Genomic DNA, 23296 nt, shown 5'->3' on the forward strand with positions numbered 1-23296 from the left:
TTATTTAATATAAAGTAGTGTGTGAGTCAAGTGTGGATTTATCACATGTCAACAGGTTTACTACAATGTCTTTATAAATAACTTTTAATTTCAATTTTACTCTATTGTACATAGAATATTTTGAAGAATCTTTTGTAAAAATGCCATGTGGTGTTTGATTGTAGGTGACCATGTTGATTTTAGGCCTGAAAACAGCAAAAATGTCAACTATGTTACCTGTCAACTATGTTACAAAAAGTTCCACAATTATATATTGACTCCAGTAATGAAAATAGCTTAAGAGGCCTATATGGCTTCTCCTGTCACATTTCTGCATGCGTTATTGCTAAAAGCAATGAGTCAGTCATCAAATATTTTCCCAGAAAGAGTCCCAAAGTCTGATTTTTACTTGAAAACTAAAAAAGAAAAAAAGCAATAATTGGTGCACACTTTTTGGATGCGGATAAACCTTTGTAAGCCAATATAAAGAGGCTCAAGAGGCCGAGGAGGGTAGAATATCAGCTGTGTCCCATAATCAGTGGAGGTCAGTATTAAGATGATGTTATCTGCGTTATTTATACTGTATATATGTAAATAGACTGTTTTTGCACTACTTTAAGATTTCCTTGCACTGTAAAGGAGAAGCTCTGCAATCTCGTTATACATTGTATAATGACAATAAAGAATATTCTATTCTATTCTATTCTATTCTATTCTATTCTAATCTAATCTGGTGAACATCGTATGAGGGAAAAATCAGTGCAACAGTTTTACGAAAACAAGATCAGAGAGTGAACACAGATAGGACTTGGACAGAGAGGAGGAGAAGCAGAGATAGGAGTGCAACGACGGGAATCAAAACAGTGTTTCGCAACAGCATTCTGCGAACATATGTGCATGCATGTCTGCGCACTTTCCTTCTTGTGCATGTAAGCATGTGTGCATGTTGTCTGTTTGTGTCGGTATTGAGTGCGAGAGACACAAGCCAATAGATAAACGTACGAAATGTTATTGTGGTGGGGCTGGCCCTGCTCCATAGGAAGTGCTTGGCTTTGACAATGCTCTCACCAGGAATGCACTGCAGGCCGCCGCCAAGTGGGCGTGTCACTGCTCCGGGGTCGGAAGCCAAGTTTGGTCGGTTTAGTTTTGGCCCCTCCGACGCCTCGGGGGACCGTCTTGCTTCGCTGTTGTTCAGAAAGAGAGAGTGAAAGAGGGGAGAGAGAGAGAGGGAGTGGGTTTGTGTGTTCTTGTAAGCTTAGTTTGTATAGATTTGAATGTGTGCGTGTGTGTATGTGTGTTTTCTCTTTGAGAGGAGGATCTGAAAGGAATGCAACTGTTCCTTTACACATGTCCACCCCCCTTAGGCAGCCACAGGGCCTGTTGAAAACAGACACGCACTTATGACACACACACACACACACACACACACACACACACACACACACACACACACACACAGAGGTTGTGGAATGGAAGGAAGTATCAAACTACACCGGCAGAATACTTATCAAGACAGAGGAGCAAAGCTGCCCATTAAGATTCCAGACTTTCACTCCTTAACTTCTGCAATAAGAAAATAATAGAATCACAGTAGAACAGACTAGAATAGGATAGAATAGAATACTATGAAGAGGGCCACATTTTAGGTTTCAAATGTTCGCAAACAGTTATCCAACTTTTCTTCCTCAGTAGTAAATCCAACAACCTAAACAGCCGTCTGAAAGCCAGAGTCCGCTGACATGAAGTGGAGAAGTGACTGGTGCATTCCTAAGTTGTTTGTCTAAACTTTTAATACACATGTATGAACATTATGTAACATTGCTTTTCAGTTTCTTACGAGTGCACAAGAATATGCTTCTAAGAAAGAGAGGAAACAACTGCTCTGCTTTTTGTTTTGGAGGTCACATGAAATTCAATTAAAAATGCTGTTTGGTGGGTTTAATTTGTTCTTCTTTTTACGGGCTGCCCATGTTGTTGACACTCTTGAAAGCTGAAATAAAACCCTCCCCCTGGGTACAGGGTCAGTATAATGGTGGTATAATGGGGGAAGGCTGTAACAGAGAGCAGTAAAGAGGCCGGTGTGGCCGAGGCCTTGGTGTGCTTCAGACTGGCAGTGCCTGGTGATAAGAGGCTGCGGCCTGGTTGGCCTCTCTGAGGGGAAGTGATGCAAGACAGTAGCTCTTTGTTTCGTGGCATTACTTGGTCCCGTGCCAGTGGCCCCACTGAATGAAATGGACCGGTTTGCTTGTTTGCTGCCTGGGTGACTGGCTTCATGGTGGACAGGCTGACTGCCTGGTTGACTTGCTGGTAGGCAGGCAACTGTGGCACTAAAAATGGTGGCTAATCTCTCTTTTCTCTTTTTTTCCCCCTCTTTCGCCTCCTTGAGCTCAAAGGAACACTTAAGTCGTGAACTAGGAAATATTTAGTCTCATAAAAAAATGCGGCAGCACCACGGCTTTGGGTTTTGTTTTTTTTTTAACATACTGGAAGTGAAAACTATTTGGATGTTTGACAATAGCTGTCAAAACTGAAATGATTCGCACAAAAACTTTAAGATGTTTTTAATTTAATATTTCCAGTTGTAGCTTGAGCACACTGAGGCTCTCGCTGACCGTTTTAGGCAGATAGACAGACGAGCTTCCCAGAATCCTGAACAACCACTCCTCCTTTGCTCCCTGTTCTCCTCCTCCGGGTGTCCCACCAGCTCCTCTCCTCACCGCTTCCCAAGTGTTGAAATGTGTGTTTTTCCTGCAGCTGAAGCCGTCCTGTCACACTTAGGTTCATTTTACTTTTGAATTCCTCAGAGGAAAGAGAGAAGGAGGGGAAAGGCGGGAGATACTGTGTGTTCGTACCGTATGTGTGTGTGAGTGTGTGTGATGGGAGGCAACATAATTTTGCAGTCTAAATGTCAGGGGTTCCATTTCCGAACAGCAGTGCACTTGCCATTTCTGCCCCATCTACTCTATGAGCGTGCATTCCTACAGGCCTGCACAGTGTCTCATGTGTGATCATATGAATACCTCCTAACTCAGCCATGGTGGATAAGAAAGCAAACTGTGTCCGTGTGCAATGGGAATGGAGTTAGCGAATATATCAAGATATAGGTGAAGACTCATTTTAGGTTTGTGTCATGCTCTTTGTTTATGTTTTGTTGCTGTGCCCTCTTTTTTTGCAATGGTTAATGCCACCTAACTGGAAAGTAGCCGCTTCAGCTGTTTAGCTCCATGTAACCAACTCCTTTATCTGTGTGACAGTAGTGAGTGCTAATGCTAATTATCATGCATTTTCTGGAATTTGGAATTTCTGTTAGCTCTGCATTACATTTAGATGGAAATGTGTCATCTATCTGCAGGTTTATGAAGCGAATCTTTTTCCCCAAATGCTAATTTCCACCTTTAGACTGAGCCATTATAAATAACCAAACCTTATATATGATGCTGTAAAAATGACTGACGAGAGAACAAGTGAATCGAGCGGTCAGGAGGGAACAGAAACACAAATCTGTGTCATACAGAGTTATGGAAGACATTACAGAGATTGTCAAATATAGCAAAAGAAAGCTAAAAACAATATACGCTAACTTTTCTTTGGAGCTTTGAGAGCCCAAAAAGTCTTGCGTGTACCGAGCAAGTTGTTTTCCTTAATAAAACACTGCAAAGACAGAATGACAACTATTGTGTCGTGTTTTAATTGAAGCTCTGAATATTGTTTCAGATGCTTATTTGACTGACTCTAATCCTGCCAACAATTTTTCCCTTGTGACTCCAAAAGTCAGATCTAATACAGATTGTCACAGTTTTCTTGTTAATAAACTGTATTTATGGATAATATTCAGTAAAACAGAAAAAGAAAGAAAGGAGGAATGGGGTGAAAGAAAGACTGCAGTGTGTATCTGGGGGTTGTCAGGGGTGTGAAGGGGTTCGCCTGAGCGCTACACCAGATGTGAAAATGGCTTTTGCAATATGTCATCTAAACAGCAAACTGCGGGGGATTTACTTCGGCTAACTTGAAGTACATAAGTATGAGAGAGTCAAAAAATGACAGCGAGCTTCTTGAAAATCAGCTGAGGGGAAACATCATTCATTGCAGGAAACTGGCATGCGGTTCTCCCCATGGCCTCGAAGCATTAGTCTAACATATGTTACCGAAACGCGCATTCATGCTGGAGAAGCGGCGACTCGGCCCTTTAAATGGTATCTCAGGTCACATCGACGTACGCTGGTATGGTGACTTAGCATTTGTCAGATAAGAAGACGGGATGGGTGGAGTCAGATTATGTCTCTTGGATGGTGCACCTGATGATCCTTTTGTCCTGTGTTTTCATAGTGACAGCCCACTCCACACAGATAACATGTGTCCTAACTGGAACAAAGTCCCTTGCAGCCTGAGGGCCACTGACACACTTTTACAGAATGAAATGACCCTTCTGTCCCCTTTCCTATTCTTTCTTTTTCTATCCCAACAAACACTGGACTCTTGCTAATTTAGATCATTCAAACCATTTTCTTCTTTTGGACACTGTCGTATTTGGATCTTTAAAAGCCTGCGTGTGTACAAAATCTCCAGCACAACAGAAACACTCTGCCGTGACAGCAGCTGAAGTGTGTCTATACTGGGTGTGACGACCTTATTCTTGACATTGAACAGTAATGTTACAAGTGAAGCAGAGCGTAAACATGTAACAGCAGCTTCCAATACACAATGCTTGGAAAATGAAAGAAAAAAAACATACTAAAAATTTCAAACATTAGCTTCCTGGCAAATGCTCTTGCATTGTCCTCTGCGGTAAACTCAACCCTTTTGTAGCGCAGCAGGCCAAACCGCTGCACAAATAATTATTTGCATACGCAGTTTCTGACCCAGGACTAGTTCCTCAGTGATTCCAGCCTGCTGCTCCAGTAGTTGATAATAAAGGGTTTCTTTTTCCACCTGCCTGTGCCGAGGCTTCCTGTGTTGATGATATGTATGTGGCCCCGGTGGGGTGGAGATGACAATGTAGGTGTGGAGGAAGTCGAATGCAGGTGTTTGTGCGTGTGTGTGTGCCGTCCCAGGTGGGTGCTGACAGACCGGCAGGTAAACAGGCAGGCTGGTCTCTGATCTCACCTGTTGGAGCAGACACAGCAGCGCCTGCGGGGCTTTTGCAGCGGAAACGTGTTCTTTATGTGATGCTGGAAGGCCAGGTGAACTCTCCTTCTTCTTCTCCTTCTTCTTCTTGTCCTTCTTCTCTTTTTCTCGGTTTCTCACACACTCTCAGTTCCAATCTCTGTTCCCAGGTGCGCTCAGGTAAACACCCAGGAAACAAGCGAATAGAAGGGGAAGGAGTGGGGAGGCAGGGGGTGCACGGAGGGAGGAAGAGCGCCTCGGGGGTAACAGCAGCACAGGTGGGCTGGGGGGTGGAGGGTGGTGAGGGGGTGACGACAGTGTATGTGTGTGTGACAGGAAGATTTTGTGTGTGTGTGTGTGTGTGTGTGTGCTTCATGAGGTGGTGCTTTGGAGAGAAAGGAATGCCACACGTCCAGATTATAACAGACCACCCCTATAAAGTAGAAGGAAGTCAGTTTAACCTGCAGGTCCAACACACACACACACACACACACACACACACACACACACACACACACACACACACACACACACATGCACGGCAGCCGTCAAGCAGAGCCTCTGATATTAAGCGGCCATCTGACTGGCTCTCGCCTCACGTTTTATCGTCCGGAGGAAGTCTTTGGATTATGTCCTGTTTCTTATGTAATGTTTTCTTTCTTGTTTAAGGTCACATGGCTTTATTTGGCCTTCACCGCCCCACCAGTGTTTTATAGAGAGCGGCCCATTCATACACAGGAAGAGGGACTTCAGGAATTCCAAGTGTTGATGTAAAACAACGAAAGCTACAAACTGTTCTTTTGCAGAATGATTAATAGTTAAAATCTCTTCCTAATAAGCCTTTTAGTGGCTACAGAAAAAGTTAAATTCATATTTTCTGTGCAAAAATGTACTGTTGATGCGAGACTCAGCATGTTGCTCCTTTTTATTTATATGAAGAGTAAATGGTGGAAAATGTCAGGCGTAGTTTTTAATATCTTGACACTATCTTTAGAATAACTGTGTTCTCAAGGTGTAGTGTTTGATGAAAGAGCACAAAATTAATGACACAACAGCCAGGTATATTTAACAATATATATTTCCATTGTCAATGTACATTCCATTTCGACATAAGCTTTCTTCACAAACAAAAAGTTGGCATCTAAATAAATACTATATAAAATAGAACTTCAAAATAAATATCTATAAAGGGAACCTTTTATATGAGATTTTTTTCTTTTTTGTTATATCTAGACAAAAACAAAACAAAAAAAAAAAAACACAACAAAAGCACAGATCTCGTTTCTTAATCCCCAACAATGACATTGCAAAGGTGTAAAGGAATGGAGTAGCATCACCCAACTCTGTGAGACCTCCTCTGGTTTGGGTTGAAAAAAATAATTTAAAAAAACATAAATCTGTGCCTGCCAATGAGTGACACAAAAGGGGGTATGGGTGTGTAAAAGTCACAGCATTGTAGGAAAAAGAAAACAAAGAATACAATAAAAAAGGATTTAATATTTGTCGTCGTTGGTAATTCTTCCACCCCCTCGAGCACATGTGATAGTATAAAGCTAAGTAGTGAAGAAACATAGAGCTGAGAAATATAAAGAAAAAGAAAAGGCAGCAACTGTTGGAAAATTAAAAAAAGAGAAGTCCACTGGTGAAAAAGATGGCACAGAACACACAACTCGAGAGAAAAACACAAAGACGGGAGGGAAAACAGCGAGAGAGGAAAAAAAGGGGGGGGGGACAGACGTGTCTTTCTCTCCTGTCTCTGTGGTATGACAAGTTTATGCACAGCAGCTGTGTTTGTCAATCAAGGAAGGCCAGGGGTGTTTGTTGGACAATTTGTCAGGGAGGAAAAGAAGGAGGGAAGAAGAGAGGAAGGAAGAAAAAGCGAGAAAGAGAGGAAAAAAGAGAGGGGGAGAAAGAGAGCTGAGACACTGAGCAGTAACAGCAGGAAATGGGTTGATAGGGGTAGATTGTGTTCCCTGTGTGGATTCAATGAGTCCACAGTCTTTAGGACTCTGAGAGGAACCAGGGAATTAGCTTAGCCTCTCGACTGCTAATGAGCCATGGGTAGCATAAACAGCAGAAGTTTTTTTCTTCTTCTTCGTCTTTTTTTTATTTTTATTTTTATTGCCGGGCACACTTTTCTAAATCAAGTGCTAGTGATAGAAAGACCTGTCAATTTTTGTTACCCCCATCCAGAATCTTCACTCTCGCCACCCCTCCTTGTTTTCTGTCCCTCACAACCTCAAAAACATCCTATTCTTACCCTCAAAATATATATCTAATATATTCTCTATATATTTTGTACTGAATTGTAGTTATAATGTACCATGCAATCTTTCAAGGACATTTAAAAGTCTCTTCTAAAGAACACAAATGTTGTGAAACTATTTACAGCAAATAACATTTCACCTGCATAGCTCTATTACTAAATATATTGTCAAAACATTTGTGATTTTTGCTGCCCATCTATACCTACTAGGCCTTTGCCCAGTCACACAATCATTCTCAGTTTTGGCACCTTTCTCTCAGATTGAATTGCTAGGTTTTGAAAATATTGCCTCATACATTCAAGACTAAGGACCGTGTGTGTGTGTGTGTGTGTGTGTGTGTGTGTGTGTGTGTGTGTGTGTGTGTGTGTTTTTCATTCTTTTTTTTGTTTTGTTTTGTTTTCCTGTGTGATATCAGCTTTGTGCAACAAGACAAATACGAGTATGAGCAAAGTTTAGGCACCCTAATGGAAGCTGAGGGTCCGACATGAAAGAGAGGTGTGTGTTATGGAGCAACAAAGACAGTATGCCTTAGTGCCAAACGGAAAATGGCCGTCTGTATTAAAGGGCAGCACGCCTTTAACGACCAACTGCCGTCGACTCTGTTTGGCAAGAGTGCATAACAACTGTGATCACTCAGACTGCGAAAACATGCTACTGTATAATAGCTTCCTTTGGCAAAGTCCTAAGAACATCATGCAAGCCACAAAAATAGACTTCAAGAATAAAAGAGAGACTATCTGACTTACGCAGCTATGCAGCATAATGATTTGAATGTAATGAAGACACTGTGTGTGTGTGTGTGTGTGTGTGTGTGTGTGTGTGTGTGTGTGTGTGTGTGTGTGTGTGTGTGTGTGTGTGTGTGTGAGTGTGGGGGGGTGCTGACTAAATGTAGTGCACGCCAACGTAATGTGAGATAGCTGAGGTGGTTAATACTGTGCTTTAGTACATCCTTTAAGGGGTTCGCGTCTTCCTAAAAAGGTTGTGCAAGTGGCAGGTTTTGATTTTGACAAAAAAAGGCTGACTGGATACAAACACAACAGCAACTTTGTGATGCCTTCTCTCCGCCTCTTCGCTCTCTTCTCACTCGCATCCACTTCCCCTCCGGAAACATTATTTTCTGGCCAGTTTTGTCTCTCTCTTAGCTTACTTGTTTTAAATTATTCACCATTGCCTTTTTGCCCCTAAATGTTTCTTTGCCTTTTTGTGCAAAGAGGAAGTAGACCAGGCTCTTAGGCAGTTTAGAAATCAATATGCAGTAGGCCAAGTTCTAGAGAGGATTACTGTAAGAGTCCCTGAGAAGGTTGGGTGTACGTTTTTTCTTTTTTGACTTTTTTTGTTTTTTTTTTACACATTTCTCTACTACAAATCGACTTCTAGCACGGTGGGTACCCATTAGACTAGAGCATGCAGGTCATGACATGCATTATGTCTGAGATGATTGGTGAACAGCATTCAAAATACTTCAGAATGTCGAGGCTTCACCACCCGAAGATAGAAAAACACACTGTAAAGTGATTATCTCTCACTTGCAGCACAACTGCTTACGCACGATACAGAGTGAGAATCATGGGAAATTACAGTTAAATCTAAAAAGGTTTTGTTTTTACAGCTCCTCCGTGGAGGTAAAAACTTCAAGATAAAACGTTAGGGAGACCAAGCTAGCATCTTTCAGGTATAAGAGTGGAAACTGGCAACACTAAAGGATGGTGATCATCGTAAAAGCGGAGGGACTAATTGGTGGTTTGACTCTTGCGATGGCCTATCATAAAGCCACAGGATAGATAATCACTTGTTTTCATGTTTGACACCGGACTGTGCTTTGGGGCTGGGAAAAGGGGCTCATAGATATTTATCTCCATCGATAATTTCTACATAATCTGAGGATCGGCCTCCAGCTTCTGATTAGTTAGCGTTACAAAACTAGCTGAGAAATATTGAGCAGCAGAGAGGTACAATGACTTTGTGCCTTCAGCCATCTTCACAAAACACAAACACCAGTCCCACATTCTAGTCTCTTCTTCTTGTGTCACTCTTACAAAAAAAATGAAAGAAAAACATCTAAGAGGGCCTGTTAACTAATCATACTAGCCAACTCTCTCAGATAAAGCCCGTTTTGATCATCCACCCTATCAAACATAGGTCAAGAAGCCATTTAAGTACCTTTGTTTTACATAAGTCATCTTCCAGCAGATTAATGGGATAGTTTAATGGGTTGGTGTTGGATTGTCCTATCCATAGAGAGCAGGCAAGTACTGTGTGATCATGTCCATTTATGTAGCAAGGCCACCGCCAGACAGTTTGGTCCAGTATCATGACCCCTGCTGCTGCTTCTCTAGTGTCCCAGCTTTTGCTTCCATGCCTCCATTTTTACACACTGGGACACTCACGCCGCCCTGTGAGTTCTTGCAGCGGCAGCCGGGCCTGCTAACATTGTCATAACACTTCTGTCCCAGTTTAGCCAGACCCATGGCTGGCAGATAGCAGACCAGGCAAGGCAGGACAAAAGAAAGGGCAGCCATGAAGGACCAGCGTGCGCAGCAGTTGGCCTGGGAGCACGAGCAGGGCTTGTCGGCACAGGAGCCCTCGTCGTCCTCGTCCTCCGTGCAGTGGTAGAAGATCCCTTTGACCAGGCACATGCAGGTGGCTGTATCCACCAGGCTCTGAGCAGAGCACAGGCACTCCTGGTTGCAGACCCAGCAAGAGGGTAGGGTTCGGGGGAGCGTACACTCTGTGCACCGGCACTTCCCGCAGTGCTCGCAGAGAAGGAGGTGCTTCTTCTCAGCCGGGGAGGAAGGGATCAACGCCAACCCCTGCTGACCCCCAGTGGGGCACACGCCTCCCACGGGTATCTTTGCAGACTTGAGGTCTAGCGATTTAGAAGAGGAGGAGCAAGAGGAAGCAGAGGAAGAGGAGGTGAGGACCTTAGATTCAGAGGAAGTGAAGCAGCCTGTAGTTCGGGTTGTGATTGTGTTGACAGGGGCCTGGTGGGGGTGCAAGTTTGGGTGGTGGTCCACCGTCGGGGTGGGCGCAGCGTGATCCAACAGCCTCTGATCGGACGAAGTGCTGCTGCTGCTGCTGATAGAGCTGGGTCTTCCACTGAAGGAAATCCAAGGGTGGGTGGTGGAGTCCTGGTGTGGGTGTGGCTCGCACCTGCCCTGCTGGTGGGGCTGGTGTTGGTGATTGTGATGATGGTTGTGGTTTGCCCCAAGGAAGGCCTCCTGATTCTGACCCAGCCAGGTGATTCTTCGGTTCGCAGACTTCTGGCTCGGGGGCTGCTGGGAGACAACGGCCGGGCTGTCGATGTAGTCGTTCTCCACGTGCGACGACTTTATCTGGTCAATGGGGTAAATGGTGAGAGGGTGCTGAAGACGGCCGTAGGGCACTCGACTGTCCAGCAGAGGCTGGGATATGAGGGAGGAGGACACTCCGGGGATGTGGTGGGGAACCCTGGACTCCATGTGTAGGCTGGTGCCTCGCACGTCTTCACTCTAAAGCAGCATTAAGCAAAACTGCAAAGACATACAAAAGAGACAGTTATGGTTGACTGCATCAGCTGTGGAGCTTTTTGCTCCTTATCTTCTATTTAATTCTACAGGTCCTTTCTTAGGCCATAAAGAAAGCAAAGTATATTACAAAAAAGGGAGTTGTGTGTATTTTACACAAATTTAAAAAACACAAAACTCTCCAAATTTGACAGAAATCTCAGCTAAAAATAAGAGGCTGTGAATCCATTAACATCCACCTCCTTAATTTAACCACAGCAGACTTGCTCAAGGCCAGAACTTTTGATATATCCACATGAATTCAACTTTAATCACACATATGTTTAAACTAAAACTACTTTCCCCACCCAAGAACAACAGATCACTACATTTTAAATCAATACCTCAGACAGCATCTAAAACTGATGTTACACATAATTTACTCCAGCCAAAACAAATATTTAATCTTTAACAACAAACTTTCTCAACAGAAATCTTTTTTTTCCCCATGGAGGATCTTTGCAATTATCTGAGCATAGAGTTTCCAAAAGATGGTGATTTTTGGGCTGAGTACCAGCAGGGTATTCAGTCTAAACCTCCTCCTTTCTAACTTTGACATTAGAACAATAGAAGTTGGGCTCTCATTGCCTCCCCTCCAAAGAGCAGGGAGCACCAGAGAGCAGGGCTTGCATGCAAAAGACTCAAAGATGCAAAACAAGGCAGAGCAAAGCGATGAAAGGTTGCCAGAAACGGGGACTTCAACAGTCACAAAATGACTACAAGAGGTATAGAATCACTTAGTAACAAGTAACATAATTCAACCCGTTTTTACATGTTCTCTCTCTTTAGCCAGTGCATATAAGCGCAGATATGAATCTTGGAATTTGTCAATGGAACTGGTTTTATGAACTACAGGTTTTTGTGAATGAGAGCTGCTGGCTGCAGCTGGTGTTGCATGAATCAATGCGCTCCAGTCATGTTGAGACTGAATGAAATCGGTTCCATCCATTTCATCAATGAATGCACGACAGACTACAGATCTAACTTACTTTAGAGGGAAAACGACAAAAGCGCAGTCCGAAAGATATTTCCCCTGACCCACATCTATACATTTAGTTTCCCCATAGCAAAATTAAACCCAGTTTATTCAGACCCTGTGATGAATTCGATTCCTGCTATGTCATAACTCAGGCAGACAGAATTATCCAACAACCTAAGATTGTCGTGTTGCGCGTTATTACGCACATTAAGCTGCTGACTGATGATCCATTTTATTCGAAAATGTGTCAGTAGTCGCTTTGCTTGACCGTCGACTCGTGTCCGTTTTTCCTCCTCTGATTTGCAAAAGCCTGCTTGAGAAACCTGTTGCGACATTGCTGGCACCGACACAAGCGCTTGTGATCGTCAAATCTAGACCATTATGAGCTCCAAGCCGGAACTATGCGTGTGCAAGTGCGCGCGGCCGTGTGCATGTGTGTGTGTGTGCGCGTCCCTCCCTTCAATATGTGAATGGACTGAGTCATAAAAACCGGAGGCGGCCGCTCGGCATACTCAAATAGCATGTTTATATAGGTATTGTAACCACGCATTCAACACCTCACTCGTGATATCTGTTTCAAAAAATACAAGTGAAAGCTTTTATAAAATGGAACACTATGTGCCACCAGACAGACAGCTGGGGTTTAGTTTTATTCGGAGGCAGTTTGGTGCGTAGTTTGATGCGTAAAGGTAGACGCAATCGTTCACGGCGAGCCAAAAAACAGCTGACAAAAGAAGAAAAATGTGATTTTTATATTATTATTGGTAGCTGGGGGAAAAAAACAGCTTAATGGTAAAAACACCTGACACAAACGACGGTGATGTGCCAACCAGGCGGTCGCTGCAGAAGGACAACCGAGAGATACAGGCTTCAGACAGATTGAAATGTGACAGGCTCTTTCAAAATATAAATTAATTTAAAATTTAAAAAGCCACACATGCGTATCCAGGAACGCGCCGTTTCGCACAGCATGACATAATCTCCGCTCTCTGTGCCTTAACCTTGCTTTTGCTCCCGAAATCGGTGGTTAAATATTGACCTAAAGCTCAAACACGGCTCGGTGGAACAGCTTGTTGCAAAATAAGAGTTTGCAAGCGCGTTCTTCGTGCCTGCGATCCGCCGGATTGAAGGGGGAACAGTCAAGTGTAGGCAGCATAGTTGGCTCTTAAGGCAACACGCTCACTAGTTACCAACATTTAAACCGGGAGAAAACAACCAGATGTGAGGACTTACTGTGGTTTCAGGATACAATTCTCATCTCTTCGTTGCGCACGACGTTTTACGCGCAGCCTATAGTCCAGTCCGAGAGAGTGAGTAGCTCCACAAATGTTCAGTAAAGATAAGTCCAAAGAGGGGGGGGGATAATCTGAACAAGGTATAAGCGAGAAAAACGGCGAGCGGCTCTCCAGCACTGTAATCTCCACTCGCTGGTGCATAAAAGACGACTGCGGTTGTGGACGCAGAGCTTTGGATATGATGTTGCAACCACCGAGGGGGAGGGAAGTGAGTTTTTATGAATGGGAGGGTAGAGGATAGGAAAGGGACGGCACTGCGCAGATGCCTCAGCTTCTTTTTTTTCTCTCCTCCTCCTTTTTTTGTGAATGGGAGGGCAGAGCAACTCGGGAGGGCTGAAATGTGGAGGGTACATTTTTATGAATGGGGAGGACTCCGAATAGCATTGCGCAGGCGCGATGCCTCGATTTTTATGAATGGGAAGAAATGGCGAATGAGGCGTGTGTGTGTATGAGAGAGCAGCAGCAGGAGGAGGCGGTGGGGGCTTTCTTTTTTTTTTGGTCGCAAGGGCAATGTCAGGCCTGATTTACATAAAGAGTCTGCACTGATGCCACTCCGGCTTTTATTCTAACGCTGCTGATTTATTGATAACGCGAAGATTTGCGCTGCTCCAGTGCTGAAGGGGGACGTGATTGTGGGGGTATTGTGTAACAGAGGAGAGAGGGAGAGATGAGTGTGCGTGAGCTAAATCTGCAATGAATTTATTTATTTATTTATTTCACTGCTTGGCAAAATCTGATATTGATTCTGATGAATGGGTGCCAAATGTTGCAGCCAGCACGTGCAGGCTGAAAACAACAGAGGGAAACAAGGCACGAATCTGCAAGAATGGTCGAATTTATTCAATAAATGGGGGGAAAATAATGGAAATCTAATCTGTGTGTTCTCGACGAAGACATCAAAATGCCAGAGGTCACATGCCTCAGCTGGATTGGCCTAAATAACAGCCTCTCCTCGTGTTACTGCTCAATCTAAAGCCATTTATTGCACGAACAAGGACGTGCCCTTCCTTCCTCTGCAACAATGTGAGGTATGACTACGGCGTCTATGGTAAAAAAAAAAAAACAACAGATGAGGAGGAGGAGGAGGGTGGTGGTGCTGGGCGGGTTATAACGTCTACTCGAAAACGCAAACCAGCATGAGGGCAGGCAGGATTCACAAAAGGACAGGATGTTGTTGATTTGTACCGAAACCACACGGAGGAAATGAGTGTGAATTTCCTTTCTCTCTGACATCCCAGTGCGTGCGTGTGTGTGTGTGTGTGTGTGTGTGTGCCACCACCCAGCCCCCCCTTCACCTCCCTCCCTGCCTCAGCTTGGGGCTTTTAACCAGTCAAAGGTTAACAGTTGCCTCATTATCCGTTTGCACACATCACCATGGCAACCACTACACCTCCAAATTGGGATTATCATTTTGAAGGAAGCAAGAGAACAAGAGAGGCAGAGAAGGAAAGGATTTCATTCAATTGAAAAATTTTTTTTTAGTTTGTACGTGGATGAACTCTCAAGAACATTTAAATCTGAGTCTGTGATGTCTGGAATAACTCTTTAAAAACCCTAACCCACTAAATATCTGTCAATATTTTCATTCAAACAACATTTACACCCACCTCATGCATATAAAGTGTCAAAAACTCTCTATTTAACCCCTACAAACTGTATTTATTTCCTGTCATCAGAACATGCACAATTTGCACTAAACCTGTGGTTCACTTTAAACATGCTTAATTTGTAACCTACAGACTCTTTTTTTTTACTTAAATATCTACAGTTTTTGAAAACAGCTTCATAAAAACAACACAATATGGTGCTGACCTGCTAATAAGTACTTATGTGAGTTTTACTTTCTGTTCGCAGGGATTTCTCCAGTATTCAGTAACTGAAAGAAGCTGTTTCACAGACGTACTATAAAAGAATGGAAGCTTTCATAATATAGGCTTCTTAACAAATGGCAGCCTCTCTTTCCCTTCCCTCACATTTCTGTCTTCCACTCCCTCTTTGTCTCTGTCTTGCACACACAGATGTGCAGAGATGCACAAAGACACATACTGTAGATACTTGCAGATTTCTGTCCACAGCTGTGTGGCTTGCAGGCATGGCCTACATGAAGTGCTTGTTGAATTGTAGATTTTTCGTCGGTGTGATCATCCAGGCATACAAGCACGGAAGGGAAGGCCTAGATTTCTCTCCAGAGTCTTCCCTCCCAGTCCTTCTTCCTGCCACATCTGCTGGCTACGGCTGTGAGTTTGGGATTTTAACCGACAGCCCCATCTGCTTCATTGTTTGTAATGTAAAAGTATTTTCAACATTCTTCCACGTACTTGTTTTGTTTTCTTCCTCGGTTCTGAACTTTCGGATGCACAGGCATTTCAGTCGTAGCCTTTTTGTTTATCTCGTGTCCCTGGATGCATTTCACTAATCTATTGGTGTTTGTCTGTCTTATGTTTCCTCACTGTTCTCCAGACACAACAACCTGAGAAAAGCTGCTAATTGCTCAATCTGTGTGTATATTCATGCATCTGTGCGTGTGAGCAGAGCGCCAGATGACAGCGCTTAAATGCAAATGACAGTGATAGCTCTATAGAGTATGCACACTTACATCAAACGCTTCCTGTTACAGGTAAACCATCATTTACTTTGCTTCCACCCTCCTTGACACTTTACAATACGCATCTCTCACCAATTAACAATTGTGTGGGGGTCTTGCTGTGACACAGTCCCAAGACTCTGAATACCTTCAAAGTGAATTTCACACCATGTCACCGTGTCTGTGAACTCACAGCTAGACATGAAATAAAAGGTGAAAAAAGATGATAACACAAAAGCCAATGCTAAAAAGGAGATCATAAAAAAAGAGGTTTATAATATACAATGACATCAAGAATAGCTCTTGTGCACAGTTTGCACACAGAATCAGCAGTTGAAATACAGTATAAACCGAATATGCTGGAAAAAAGTGACGCTTGCTCTATTGCCTAAACATTTAGAGTAAAACAATAGTGACAGTAAAAAAAAAAAAAAAAAAGCTGCATTTACAATCATCTCCACATGTTTAAAAAAGACAATCCCAAAGAAAACCCTATCTCTCTTTGCAGTCCCATCTAAAAGTTGGCAAGTTTCCTCTGCTTGCTTCCCGTAAATATTTATGTTATTAAGGAGCGCTGCTATTCTACCTTCTAGCCACAAGTGATGGATCTCTGGTAGCCGACATTCAGAAGGCCGACTGCTCCAACATATCACAACAACTCTGTTTGCTCATGATGGTGTTGTGCCCGGGTTGTGGAGCACAATGTTTGTTAGTCAAATTTACAAAAGGATGTTGGTGCAAAGGTGGATTAAAGAGGAATGTCTGTCCTAGATGCTTACATGCTAAATATCACCAGTTTGTGATTTTTAGATGTCAATACATGACTTTCATTTATTCTGTTTTCTTTGTATAGCTTCTCTGAAATGTCTGTTTCATATTCCATTGTTAAGGATTTACCAGTTAGATATATACACAGTAGAGCAGTGATTTCCAACCAGGGGCAATCCTGCCATGGGGTCAATGAAATGCTCATCTAAACTCAGCCCAGTATGATTATAGAGTTATATGATCTATTGGATGACTGGTCGATACCCCCAGCTTCTTCCACTCAAGTAATAATACAAATGCAAATTGGCCAAATAAACTACATCAATTAGTTAATTCACAGGAAGCATATTTGGAGCATGACAGGCAGTGTCCATAGGCATATTTAAAGGTCCCATATGATGAAATCCATTTATATCATATTTTGGATGTCTTCAAAACCCTTTAGGTGTAAAATAAAAGTCGTGGGAATATGACGATGCTTCCTGCTGCCATTCCTCTTGTCCTCCCCTCAACTAGGTAACCTCCCAGCTTCATAAGCTGCTCAGAATTTTGTTCAGCTGGTAAGTAGGAACTGAGCTTTGATCTATGAGCTTTGATCGTATGTCCACAGGTCAAAGGGTCAATTAAAGATGGCGGAAACTCTAAGACCAAATCCAATAAACATGACTGGCTGTGGGCTACTGAGTTTTCATGGTGTTTCCTGTTGTGCTTCAGTGCAACCTAAATTCAGCCGGTGTTTATATCTGATTACTTCTCTCTTGCTCTCTGTGCTCACATACACTGCACATTAATACAAGCAGATTATACAATAAATCTGTTCTCATTTGCATATTTTTCTGTAAGCATTAGAATAATGGCTTAAATGCAGCACCATTAAGCCTACATGCTTACCAGTAGCCACTTCATACCATTTTCTAAATCTCCTTTGCTGGTAATAGCAACAACATACTTAAGACTAACAGGATCTGCACTCCAAAATGTTCAGTTTTCTTGAGGATTTGCATTGTGTAGCTCCACCTAATGCGATTGTGGTAGCTTAAAGAAATACAAACAAGTCAAAGCATGTTTTCCTCCTACAGCAGAATGATAATGAGGTGCAGCCAGACCATTCTACGGACAATGAAACAGCCAGTTTAGAACAGGGCTAAAGGCTTATGTTAAAAAGACCAATCTTTTCAGTATTTTAAGCAAAAAGACTTGAAATCCATATTGAGGGAACAGTGAAATTGCCTTTGAATTGCTGAAAAGCAGCACTACATGGGACCTTTAAGTTCATCTGATATGACTGTTGGGGTATGTTTAACAATAAAGGCTGAAAACCGCTGCAGCAGAGTAGCACATGTGTTTTTGTAAAGTGTTACTGTAAGGCAGGGTTTTTCTTTTAAACAGTAGGGAAGGCTTGGGGCCAAGGGTAACAGAATCACCAAATGTAATGATGTGTTAACCTACAGGAGCACTCAGACTGAGCAAGCTGAGAGCTGCATTGTAGAAAACTCTATAGTTTGCCTACAGTAAGAGGCGGATCACGTCCACGAGGCCAGGTAGCTAAACTCCTCAAATATTGACTTCCTTCCTCGCTGCCCGCCTGGTCAGGAGGTGTGTTTGTGTGCTTTGGAGTCAGGAGAGGTGTGTGGTAAGAGAGGTAGGATGGGGGGAGTCGGGGCACATGTATGTGTGGTTGTGTGAGTCTGTGTGTCCACATCCATCAAAATAAAGAGTCTGATGACTTTGGCCTGCCCTCATTGCACCATAATAGGATACATTAGACCTAATTCACTTAGAGCCATTAGAGAGCTCGAAAATTCCTGTAAAGGAAAAACAACACAGAGGCCAAATGAGCTGCACTGAATCTGCTGCCGAAGGAATCTTACAACAGGTTGTTTTGTAACAGAACCAAATTATTATATTACTTTTAATCAAATATATTTTTGTGGAGTTTGGAAAATCTAATTTCCCTGTTAACTTCTTGTATCCAAACAGACCAGCTTTGCTTCAGTATCTGTAATGAATCAATTACAAAATACTTGAAATTTCCCTTAAATTGGGATAATGAATATAAAGTGGATTCATCAGACTTGCAGGAACTTTCAGCAACTGCAAAAACAAGTTCAAGATTCTTGTCTGGCCAAATTCGACTTTGATCAGGCTTTTTGTTCCTTTTCAATCATTAGTAGATTCTAAGTTGAAGATTGCTTTTTGTCTTAAATATAATTCATTTTTACTGTTTGTTTATCTTGTTTAATCCGTGTCATCGTCCTAATTGAACTTTTACTACTTCTGTGCCAAACCAAGACATTTTCCTCTCTCCGCCTGGTCAGCTCTTACGTGACTTTATTCCACATCAGTGCGAAACCTTTGCATTACCGTTTGACATTTTGAAAGTAAAACTCGTGACCAATAATTTGACATGGTTGTGCAGGAGGAAATGGGTTTTGTGGCTCCACTTTTTGAAAAGCCCTGGTCTCTAAGCAGCGGTCTGTCCAGGTCAGCAGTGAACTAATAGGATGTTGTTTTTTTTCTGGCAAGCCATCCCAGGAAATATAGCCTCACCTGTTCTGGGTTTGTTGTACTTAAGACAACTTCAGGGACCATATAGCTTTTAAAATAAGCATTTGTCTGTAAGGACAAGTGCATTATGTTGAGCACAGACCCTTTAGAATAGTGACCACAAAATAACTGACCCTTTACTGAGAAGATTTTGTCTTGGAGACTGGCAGCTGAGAGGATTTTTGTTGAGGAGAAGGAAAACATTTTGGTAAAACTTGAAAACAGAACCACACAAAGATTTTTAGAAGTTCTGATCTGTTAGTTCATGCTTTCAAATGCTTGGATATGAAATAAATGTGACTTTAAACTCCATCAGCTTTATTTTGCTGGCCACTCTCAGGAAAACGTTAGGATCCCAGGTTTAGAAAGGTCAGGTAGACCATATTTTAACAGGATGACCCACGTTAGATGTGCACGTTGACAAGCGTCTCCCCTACTGAAATGCTCTGGAGTGAAACCCTGAATCCATGTCAGCTGCAGGAGAGCTGCTCAGTCACTGACCCTGACCCGTGAACTTCCTGGGTTGGGGGAAAAGCGATGAAAGATTTTCTCTGTAGGGATCAATAAAAGCATCTCATTAAAACACTGTGATACATTTGTAGTGTGGGTTCCCACCGGGAATCATATGCGTAGGATTTAGTAGGCCTGGACTAATTGACTGTTTGCTCTGCAGCTTTATATCCTCACATTGTGCTCTAAAGAATCAGGGCAGCATGTAGAACCAACAGTAGAAAACAGAAATACAGACATTTTAAGTAATGAAAGGCAGATTAAATATTAAGCATAGTACAATTACTGCAGCAGAATATCTTTTGTATGACATGCATGTTCTCTTTTGTTAAAACCTGTCTCCTACATTATCCACAATGCAACCACGCTGCCGACAGTTCAGTCAGAGATTCAGAGGTATCATGTTAGTAGCAGCTAAAAGCTAATTTGGTTTCACACTTGAAATCAAAGCAATGGATTGCAGGAGTTGGTGTGCACATCCACATACGTGCAACACTGTGGAAAAAATGACAACGGCCTCCTGACAACAACAAGAAGAGTTGCTTTGTTTATTGTGTTTGGCTGAACAACAGGAAAAAGTCAGAAAGAGAAAACACTGTGCGCAAATGCTTAACAAGATTAGTCCCAAGGATACAGTACCCAATACAAACATCATGACATACATATAGAGTACGAAAAAAGCATCAAGTTTACTTTTCTAATGCATGTCAGCTTATCAGTACCACAACTTTTTTCTGCCATTTTTCATCGATAGTCTGCTTATGCCATGTAAACAACTGACAATATTAATGATTCCAAACGCTTTGTGATAACAAAAACGCTCAATGGATTCACTAATGAATAGAGAGACTCCATAGGAAACACCAGAGCCCATGAATTGTAAAGCTAGTTTCTACAACAGTGTACCTTGTGAATGCCACTGAAAATACCACTTTGGCACCCAAATCTGCATTTGAACTTAAGTAAAATGTCAAAGTGCCGAAACCCTTTCTGCATTTTCCTGCCACAACAGTTCCAGACTGACACTCCTGTCTCCACTACAACTATGGAAACCACTGTAGGATTCTCTACTATACCCAGAAACCACTTCAGAACCGGGGTGTCATTAAAACACTATTGGAAAGTCTCTCTTGTAAATATTGTTGAGGAAAGGATGCAACAGATGATGCAGACCGAAATAGTCTATATTGCAACACCACAGATCTACTTGTGTTTTAAGACCGCTGAGGAAAATATGATTTGCTGCAGTTTTCCTTTTGTTTGGCTGTTGTTTTCACATTTCACATACATATATATATACTCTGAAGACATGCACAACATTGATGAACATATAGTACAAGCAGAAATCACACACACATATGAAGACACACATCCCCAACTTGGCCTTCCATCATTGTTTCCATAGTCAACCGACTGGCTGATATTATGTCTAATTTCAGGCATGTAATTAGTGTGTAGCCCGGTCTGGTTCTGTCTGGGTCAGTGTCGAGACTGTGTGTGTGTAATGGTAGTGTGTGCGTACGTATGTGTGCGTACGAGTGGTATTTCTGTGTGCGTGTTGGGTCTGATGTTAGCCAGCACCACAGGATGGGATGCGGACTGCGCCACTCTAAGCTGAACCACACATGGAGGGCAAATAAAAAACACATTACTGAGCTAACACACACACACACACACACACACACACATGGTAGGTCTATCCTTGGTACTCTTGTGCCAAGGATACGCAAGTAGACATATGCCCAAATACATAAATAGCAAAGAACAACCAAAATGGGGCGATGCTTTTAACCAGGCAGCCACAAAACATACACATCACTCATATTAAAACTCATGTATGTGCCAAGCCAAGCAGGCAGACAGACTGTGACAAAGTTTTGCCTTTCAAATTTAGCTGAAATGCTAATGATCCCTGTCTCCGCGAGTAGCAAGTGAGTGTCGAAGAGAAAACAGGACACAGAAAAAACAGCATGTGTGGGTTACATGTTACATGTATAAAAGTAATTCTGACGCATTTCAGAGAAAACTGAAGTGCAGACTTAAAAATATCGCGTCCAACTACAGAGAGAAAAATAATTTTCAGAGTCCCATTGAGAAATATCTCTTTTTTTGGCATTTTTGTTGTTGCTGCGTCTGAGTTGAAGAACATGCTTTGTGATTGAAGTAAAAAATTTGACTTAAAAGTTGTCATTTAGCTAGACGGTACACTTTATATAATATAGATTCCCTTTGTATATTGTAATTCCTGTATTTCTTATCTATCAGTGTGTATTTCTCATACTTTGTTTCTCTACATTGTCTGAGCTACTTCTGTCTCCGCTACATATGGGTTCGTTTTACACTCATTTATACAAGACAGTTATCCCTTTTGATTCCCTTTTCCGTTTGGATGAAAACTTTTCCTTATCTAAATGCATTTCAAAGGTGAGAATATGTCATTCCAGTTTTACATTCCCCAAGACACAAACTCATCCAACTCTTGCATGAACCTATGAACTGGTGGATCAAGTAACCACACTCTTCCAGTTATGAACATATTCAGAAAAAGGTATATTTAGAGCAAAATGTACCTAAAAAATCAAAAGTAAAAGTGTTTGATAAACTATTAGATTATCATAGCATAGCCAGCAATTCATTGCTGTCAAGGTTGAACTTGTTTTAGATATTTTATGTAGTGCACGATTTAGTCTACAGTACGTTGAATTCAAAAGAAAACATATATACCATATCATATTTGACCATTTAAAGAAAAAGAGAAACTGTTAGTATTGAGAAAATTCTGAAATATTTCATGGAATATGGAGTTTGAACTTTGGAAAATGGCTGAATGAATTGAAAAACTTTGTGTTTTTGACCTGCTGGTCTGACATAACAAGATATTTTATGATTGGACTTCAGTGAAATCAAAGTTTTCTTTTTGTTTTAACCAAACAATTAATCAACTTATACTGTAGAACCCTACATTAGGAGATAAATCAGAAATGCTTGTTCTCTGCAGCCATCTTTAATATTCATAGAAGAACTTAATTACTTTCACGAATTTGCTCTAGACAACTGTCATTAAATGTTTTGTTTGTGAAATACTTATTCTTAAAGTAACTTGTGAGTTGTTGGATTTAAATATAGAGAAGCATAAAGTACATATACATAATATTTATCCTGGAGATGTAATAGAATAATGGTGCAGCACAGTAACCAAGTGAGTGAAGTACTTCAGATTTGCACTTAACCCTCCTGCTGTCTTCATTTACGAGCACCAAAAAATATTGTTTTCTTGTCTGAAAAAACATCCAAAAATTCAGCAAAAAAAATTCCCCAAATTTCTAAAAATTTGCAAAACCTTCAGGAAGAAAATTCCAATAATTCTTTAAAAGTTTCCCTTAAAAAGTTTATTTTTAAAAAAAAATCCCCCAAATTTGGCAAGAAAATTCTTCTAAATATTTTCAAAAAATGAGTACAAATCTTCCCAAAAAATCCTAAAAATATCTAAAGTGATTACTTAATTAGTAAAATTTCTAATATTTTCTTTAAGAACATTTACATAATCAACCAAAATTCAGCGAAATTCGCTGGATTTTGGTTGATTTTTTTGTGAATGTTCTTAAGAAACATTTTTAAAATTTCTTTTTTTCCACCAAAAAATGTTCAAAGATTTCCCAAAAATGTTGAAAATGTGGACATCAGAAGTTTCACTGTGAAAATATATATTTTTCCACATTTTT

At 41.7% G+C, this 23296-nt stretch overlaps 1 protein-coding gene across 1 annotated transcript; it reads right to left on the reverse strand.

The window, feature by feature from the left end:
- Positions 1 to 6142: 6142 nt before the first annotated feature.
- On the reverse strand, positions 6143 to 13369 carry spry4 (sprouty homolog 4 (Drosophila)). The gene is made up of 2 exons (XM_023286872.3): positions 13104 to 13369; positions 6143 to 10858 (listed from the first exon to the last, which is right to left on the reverse strand). Exon 2 carries the CDS (start codon positions 10805 to 10807, stop codon positions 9659 to 9661), a length of 1149 nt encoding a protein of 382 aa, XP_023142640.1. The 5' UTR covers positions 10808 to 10858; positions 13104 to 13369; the 3' UTR covers positions 6143 to 9658.
- Positions 13370 to 23296: the final 9927 nt, after the last annotated feature.

Source organism: Amphiprion ocellaris, chromosome 14 (genome assembly GCF_022539595.1).
Source record: "Amphiprion ocellaris isolate individual 3 ecotype Okinawa chromosome 14, ASM2253959v1, whole genome shotgun sequence".
In the NCBI taxonomy this organism is placed as follows: domain Eukaryota; kingdom Metazoa; phylum Chordata; class Actinopteri; family Pomacentridae; genus Amphiprion; species Amphiprion ocellaris.